At 47.6% G+C, this 7785-nt stretch overlaps 1 protein-coding gene across 1 annotated transcript; it reads left to right on the top strand.

Moving 5' to 3' along the window:
- Window positions 1–693: 693 nt before the first annotated feature.
- LOC103109275 (keratin, type II cuticular Hb1-like) lies at window positions 694–6190 on the top strand. The gene is made up of 5 exons (XM_060195317.1): window positions 694–775; window positions 2160–2279; window positions 3538–3758; window positions 5119–5150; window positions 5717–6190. The coding sequence occupies exons 1-5, from the start codon at window positions 773–775 to the stop codon at window positions 5908–5910; spliced, it is 570 nt and encodes a 189-aa protein (XP_060051300.1). The 5' UTR covers window positions 694–772; the 3' UTR covers window positions 5911–6190.
- Window positions 6191–7785: the final 1595 nt, after the last annotated feature.

Genomic DNA, 7785 nt, shown 5'->3' with positions numbered 1-7785 from the left:
ACAGTTAATACTCAAGCTCTTGCCAAAGTACAGCCATAGATACATATCAAAAAGCTCATAGTAGTAGCTTCCTAAAGCAAAAATAAAACCGAGACATACACAGTTACTTATAGAAGAATAGAAAATGCTCACACACTAGAATGCCTTATAGTAGTGAAAAATAAATTTCCATTCATCAGAGGGGGATAATTTCACAAATAGAATGCTGAAGTGGACAAAGCAAGGCATAGGAGTAAACCAATAAACCTTGGAGGTGGCACAGTAGCTAAAGCACTGAACTTACATGCATGGGGCTCTGAGTTTGACTCCTGGCACATGTACCAGAGTAATGTTCTGGCTCTCTCTCTTTCTCTCTCATAAACAAGTCAATAGATCTTTAGGAAAAGAAGAATACAAACAACAATTCTATTTATGTAGAGTTCAGTGATGGACAAAAATAACTGCTTGGGGTTTCATTCTGGTAGGGTAAAATGATAACTAGAAAGAAGGGAATGCTTCACATAGAAGCTCTGGAGAATGGTTGCTTAATGATAGGATGAGGTTAACATGCACAGCACATGCTCCAGCCCAGGAACCTCTACCTTCCCATCTGGGTTTACAGAATGTTCTCTTGCACTATTTCCAGAACATTGTAGTTGTAACAAGGTGAGGTCACAAAGCCACTAGAAAGGAGTGGCCTGGTCCCCAGAGGAGAGGATTCTGGGAGCTCCTTAGGTTGGAGCTGGCTTAGGTTTTGCTGAGAGGCCTGTGGAGGACTGGAGCTCTGTTCATCATGGTAAGACGTGCTCACTGGCTTCACTGGGTCACACAGGATGAGGGGGCGTGGATGCCCTTCAGTTCTGTGGGACTCAACCAGGCACAAGGTTGCCTATTGTATCTATCTAGCTTTGGAGAATGGCAACAGGAAAGGATCGGTAGGGACAGGGTAGAGATGGATGGGAGATAATGCTTTGCAGTTTGTTGATGTCTATTCCCTGGTTTGGCATAAATATCTCCTCTTTTTTGGGGGTTGAAGGGTGCAGGTGGCTTTATATCACTCTGCAGAGTAAAGACCATGGGTTTAAGGTGTGACCTGGTTCAGTCATTGCCTGGCAAGACCACTCATGTTCCTCTGAGTCCTTGCTTCCTTGCAAGGTAGATATAATGAGTGCCAGCTTTCTCAGTGAAAGAGGATGGTGACCTAACATCTGCCTGGTGCATAGCTGCTGGTGAGCTCAGCCAGATGGAGGAGGTAAAAGGACTTTGGAGAGAGTGGCAGGTGCATTGTAAGTGTCAGCTGCCTGATGTCCAGACTTATCATGTAGTATATAGAGACATGACATGGGAGGGGTAAGGAGCCCTGACAGCATTTCTTAGAGATATCAGCTTGGGGTTGGAGAAGGAGCCAGAATCTGTCACTGACTAAAGGCATTCAAGTCAAACATTTTGTTTCATACTCCGAGATTTTAAAAAGCTTTTTTGTTAACTTGCTTTTGGTGTTGGGCTATGTACCTGTGTGATTTCACTGATCTTAGGGGACTCTATTTTCATCTTTTAATTTTAGAGAGAGAGAGAGGGAGAGGGAGAGGGGGAGTGAGGGAGAGAGAAAGCTAGGCACAGAGGAAGAGGCAGGGAGTGCAGGAGAGAAAGACATCACAGTGCTGCTCCACCCTTCATGAAGCTTACCCTGGTGCTGTGCATGGCACTTCCATGTGGTACTAGGGGCTGGAACGCAGCTCCTCATATCTGGTCAAGTGTGTATGCTACTGAGTGAATTGTCTTCCACCCCCTTTTAAAGTCTTAATTTTATTAAACTCCTTTTGTGTCACTTTAGATGATCATATGGGGATATTAAATTGTTTTTATATACCTTACTTGCTCCTCCTAGCATGAATCCTCTGTGACCTCACCCAGAGGTTGAGTTCAACAGTGCATTATCCTTTTTGCCTAAATTCACAGTGCCCTTAGCTTCTCTAGGTCTGGAAGAATCCTTCAGAACTTAGCCAGCCAAGGGCAGTGTGGATAAGAAATTATTATCCCATAGAGAAACAGAAGTGGTGTGAAGTTAGATGTCTTATCTGTGATAGTGGTTGTGTGGGTGGGTATGGGAGTGGCCTCAGGGCCTCAGGGCCTCAGTCAAGTTCCCCTTCTGTTCTATATCTACCCTCCTGTGCTATGAGGACATCGAGGCAACTGTGCAGAAATGCAGGCAGCCCCTGAGACACAGCAAGGAGGAGCTGAACAGGCTCAACCAGGCCATCCAGCAGCTGACCTTGGAGCTGGACAGCACCAAGAGTCAGGTGAGGGTGAGAGTTTAGGCCGCAGATTGGTGATGGGGTCGGGGATTCCAGCATGCTTGATCACGAGACTAGACACCTTATCCTTTGGCTAGTTGGACAGAGCTCCTCTTTGTGAGCTGACAGGAGTGTGACTGTCTATGTCTGCCCAGCTCACATTTACTTAGAACTCAACACAGCCCACACAGGCAAGTCATTCACTGTCGGTGCTAGTTTGGATATCATTTTAGTACATGGATGTGTGTTCTTTATGTCTCTGTTTTGCTTGTCCTTCACATTATTCAATTTGAGCCCATCTTCAAAGGTTTCAAGCACCCAGGAATGCAGTTTTCTAGGTCCTCTTTCAAAATGTGAAGGTCTGGCAATGTTAAAGTGAGACTCCACACAGTGGCTTACCCCCTGCTTCCCTGTCTTTGACACTGAAGTGGAGGGTTTTGCACATACCACTATGTGCAAGGACTTAGGCTGAGCTCCCTTCTCCATCTGCAGGGGGCATGCTTCAGCAGGTCTGTAGGTGTCTGTCTTTCTCCCACTTTGTTTTTCCCTCCCTCTACTCTCAATTTCTCTCTGTCCTGTCCAATAAAACAGAAAGAAAGAAAAAATAATAAAAGGAAAAGATGGCCTGCTGGGAGTGGTGGATTGGTAGTGCCAGCACTGAACCTGGTGGCAAAACAGAATAATAATAAATAAGATGAGGGTTTTCTGTCACTTATCATCACTTTGACTAGCAATGAGATTATCCTTACAGAACAAAAAAAATTTTTTTTTTGCACACACACAAAATGAAGCACTTCTCCACTGCTTACGAAGCTTCCCCCCATTCAAAGGGAGGGCCAGGAGCTTGAACCCAGGTCCTTGTACATGCTGACATGTGCACTCTACTGGATGAACCACTACCCAGCCTCTTACTGGTTTCTTTAGAAGCAAGTATGCAAGTGTTTCTTTTTCTTTTTCTTTTCCTCATAACTTGTGAGGAAAGGGTATTCTTCATGTTAGTTTCCCTGATGAAATAGCCATTCCAACAATATGTGCTTTGGAGCATATATTAGAGATGCCTCTCAGCTACCCCATGACTGCTCCCAAGTCTCCACCTTAGGATTGGGGCAGAAACATAAATACATGTTTCAAAACAGGCCTCCTCATTCCCTGCAAATGCTCTGTAATTCTTCAGCAGAAATCCAGCCTTTGGAAAAGGTCTAAATCCTTAATGGGTAGGGGGCCAAGAGTGCCCTTCTGTCCATGGTCCTTCCATTGTCCCCAGCCTGGTGAACTAGAGAGAGCCAAGGACCCACCAGCTGTGCAGGAGGAAGGGGACTCTGGCAGTGCCAAGTGCAAGCTGGCTTGGCTGGAGGCTGCCCTGCAGCGGGCCAAGCAGGTCATGGTGAGGCAGCTGTGTGAGTACCAGGAGCTCATGATGGTCAAGCTGGGCCTGGACCTGGAGATCGCCACCTACAAGCGGCTGCTGGAGGGCCAGGAGAGCAGGTGAGGGAACATGCTCAGACCCCTTCAGGCCACAGAGAGTTTAGTTCATCAGCAGGGGAGCCATAGGGATGCATGATATGCATAGCAGGTCAGTTAGAGGTCCAGCCAGGGAGACATAGGTCCCTTATGCAGTGTCTTCTTCTCAAGTCCACCCTGCTCCTCCAGGCCCAGGAAGGCAGGAATAATATATATTGCCACTGGGGTTATCACTGGAGCACAGTGAATTCATCACTCCTGGTAGCCATTTCCTTTGCTTTTTGATATTAGTAGAGATAGACAAAAGTTGAGAGGGAAGGGGTGAGGTAGAGGGCCAGGTGGTGGTGCACCTGGTTAAGCACACATAGTACTAAACTGAAGAACCTGTGCAAGGATCCAGGTTCAACTCCTTGCTCCCCACCTGCATGGGGGAAGTTTCACAAATGGCGAAGCAGGTCTGCAGGTGTCTCTCTTTCTCTCTACCTCTCCATCTCCCCCCTCCTCTCTCAATTTCTCTCTGTCCTAGCCAATAAAATGGAAGAAAATGGCTGCCTGTAGCAGTGGATTCATAGTGCTGGCACTAAGCCCCAGTGATAAAGCTGGAGGGAAAAGAAAACACCAAATGGAGAGAGAGAGATAGAGAGACAGAGAGAGAGAGATACATGCAGCCCAACCTCACCACTTGTAAAGCTTCCCACCTACTGGTAGGGACCAGGCTCTTGAACATGTTAATATGTGTGCTCACCAGGGCTACCACTGCCTTTCCTTGGGAAGGCAGGATTTAAGGAGTAGCTAGGGCCTAGATTTTCACCCCAGAGAGCAGTAGGCTGTGAGTTCTAGCTGGGTCTGCTCAGGCATGCTCTGCTTCATATTTCCATAAAGCCCCACAGAACATCTTGAGAGCGATTCTATTAGCCCCATAGTACAGACAGAGGAGGAAACTGAGTCTCAGGGGGAAAGGACCACCTCAGGTAGAAAGTACTTGGGCACAGCTTGAACAAATTGTTCAGATAAGAGATATCTCCTCTATAACCCTCCTGGAATGTTTCAAAATTGCCTACCCCATGATTTCTCTTTTTAAGATAGGATCAGGCCAAAGGAAGTATAGTTTATTTGGTTAGTTTTGGCTTCTCCTTCCTCTAAGAAGTTATGAGTAAAAGTGAGTTACCTGAATTCAGGGCAGGAAGGATTGAGTTTAAAGGTCCAGAAGGATTTGATTCAGAAGGCCTGTGGGGGAAGGGGGTAGGTTGAGAGAACCAAAGAACTTACAGGATGGAAAGATTCCTGACGTCTGGAATGGGCTGGAGGTGCTATGTTAAGGAGAATGGAAAATACTGTATTTACAGGATAGATTCACTCACCCGCTTCCTCCTTCTCCCTGCAGGACTGGTCTGGGATGTGGGGCAGGGAAGTTCAGTAAGTAGATAATTGGCTTAATTTTGGTTATAAGGGTCAAATGTCACCCCCTTCCTTTGTTTGTTGTAAGGGTCTAAAGTCACCCTCTCCCTTTGCTTAATTTGGGTTATAAGGGTCAAATGGTATCCCCCTCCCTGTGTGTGCAGAGAAGGATCTGTCTTTGTGTTTGTGACTGTTTTTCTTTTTTTGGGGGTGGGGTAGGGGACATTCTGGGTGATTCTGTGTGTTTGGTCTGTTTGCTTGTGTGTAGATTTCATTGGCTTGTCCTGGGTGTGGGGGAGGGTTCGTGGGTCTTTCCTTGTGGGAGAGACTGCTTTATTTTCAGGGGGGGCGACAATATGTGTGCCTGCTCCACTGGGGATTCTTGAGTGGATTTCTTGCGGGTAGGGGACTATGTACCTATGTCACCTGGGGGTGGTGGTGGTGGTTTGCACCTATTTCTCAGTGGGATGGAAGGTCTTTGCTTCTGCTGCCCCAGGTAGAGAGTCCTCATTGCTGTCTTCTGCGGTTCCCTGGGGGTATGAAGAAGGGGGGTTTCCTCTTTCCTATAATGGCTCTCCCTTCAGCCTTGGGCAGTGTTCAACCTGGATCTCCACCAGCCTGCTCCTGTCCATGGCGGGTTTCAGTGCCCTGGGAACGAGCGCCCCTTGCGGCCACTGCTTGCACCACGGCTCCCGGGACTGTGTCAGGGACAACAACTTCAGTTGAAGAAGTTGAAGAATGTTTTCTGTCTTACCCTGCAGAAGTCAAGAAACACTAGCTTCTGATCGAAAGCTGAGACCCTGTGTCTCAGATGCCCCCTCCCATGGAGCTGGCCCTCATTTCACCCCTTCCTGTTGCCCATGACCCCAGATGGAAATGCCTTTTGGACTTCACTGGATGGTCACAGATTCACCCCTGCACTGAAATGGTTTGAATGCTGCACTATTGCATAGGCATGCTCTGAGGCTTACCCATCCCTATCCTCAGCCCTCAGAGCTATTCCCACTCCTCTTCCCCTGGGTCCCCTTTGCAATAAAAAGTTCTTATGTGGCTTGAAATGCACCTGGATTTTTCAGGAGCTATTCTCAGAGGAAAGACAGCTGTCTGGAATTTGGGGTGGGGTAGGGGGAGTGGGGACACTTCCAGGAAGCAGCCCCTAGAGCTTCTGTTTATGATATTACAGAACCAGGATCTTGAGGGTTGAGGGGGTGCTGGTGTTAGAGACCCAGGTGAGTGAAAGAGGAGGTTAGTTCAAGCCATGGATTCTACTTATCCTTTAGCCTGGAATCCAGTCTGTTTTTCTGACAGGGGAGCTGAGAACAGCATTACTTCATCCATTCATTCACTCACTCTATAAATTCTCAGTCTCTGAGGCCCAGGCATGGAGGGATTTGGTGAGCAAGGTGCAGTCCTGGCCTTCTGGACATGACATTCTGGGTGGAGACATGAGCCATCAATAAGAAAACAATTTTGAAAGAGGATAAAGTAGATGAGCTTCCTGGTGCTCGGATGGGCATTTGAGGAAAGGCCCTGGGGAAGACAGTCCCTGGAGACTGGGACTGGGGGAACATGAACACAATTGGGTGGGCCAGACTAGGGTTTTATTTTAACAACAGATATGATGGTAGACTGGGGAGTGCAGTGTGGTGGAGGAAATTTTGGGTTTAGGAATCAAGTGGAGACTCTGATGCTGGCTTTATTTCCAGACTGAGACTGTAATTGGTCTGAGTTTTCATAAGCTAGTGGGTTTTGTGGGACAGAAGATAGATCAGTTTGGGGGTGGGGTGGTCAGAGAAAGGTTGGGTCTAAGAGCTCTTTCCTTCCACACAGGCCCCACAGAAGCTTCCGTTTAGTGAGCTCACATTCTTTTCTACTGCACAAAGGATTACATCATCAATGCACCTTGGGAACAGTGACTCTTGCCTTCTGTGGCCCTGGGTGTGGCTAAGATGTGTCATTGGCCAGAGGCCCTGGCTTTACCTTTTAAGGTACATTAGTGCCAGTGAGTCTGCTGTGTTCTCCTGGGTCACTGCTTGGAGAACAGGTTACCTAAAAGGTCCCCTTTCATGGTAAACAGATTAATCTCATAGCAAAGGAATGGAAATGGAACTTGGCTGCTATCATGGCCTGGCTAGATTTATACAGACCCACACCAACTATATAAACTTTATTCCCAACACACCTAGTGTTAAGCAGTCAGGTCAATGCAGAGCTGCCCCTCTGCAAGGTTTTCTAGTCTGGCTCCAAGCTCCCTGCATTTTGCCGGGTGGTGATGACATCCCTTGATTCCCAAAGTCAGAGTTTCCCAGCTCCCGCCCCCCTTGTTCTGATCATGCCATAGAAGGAACACTGTGGGAAGCACCTATAAAATATTCCTCTGGAGTTGCAAGATCTAGGGTGAGCCCTCTGCAGCCTGCACTACTGAGGCCTGGTTGCTAGCATTTTACTATCCCAGGTCCCAAGCCTGAACTTGCCTAATGTCATCCTAAGAAACTCCCCAGAGCTGTGGGTCAAATCAGAATCTCTCTCTGGGCCAGGCCACAGGGACACTAGCCACGTTTGTGGTCTGGGGATTGAATCTCTGAATGGCTTTTCTGGCTGTGGGCCACATTCCAGCCTGGGGTGGGAGAGGACTCCTTGGTCCATTTATGAG

Source organism: Erinaceus europaeus, chromosome 7, assembly GCF_950295315.1.
Source record: "Erinaceus europaeus chromosome 7, mEriEur2.1, whole genome shotgun sequence".
Lineage (NCBI taxonomy): Eukaryota > Metazoa > Chordata > Mammalia > Eulipotyphla > Erinaceidae > Erinaceus > Erinaceus europaeus.
The sequence above is the reverse complement of the archived record's forward strand: the minus strand, read 5'-3'. Positions and strand labels throughout refer to the sequence as shown.

Bases quoted from the DNA above. Each gene is read 5' to 3' on its own strand.
- LOC103109275 (XM_060195317.1), top strand. The intron at 3,759-5,118 runs GTGAGGGAACAT...TTCTCCCTGCAG, and splicing joins CTGGAGGGCCAGGAGAGCAG to GACTGGTCTGGGATGTGGGG. The intron at 5,151-5,716 runs GTAAGTAGATAA...CTCTCCCTTCAG, and splicing joins ATGTGGGGCAGGGAAGTTCA to CCTTGGGCAGTGTTCAACCT.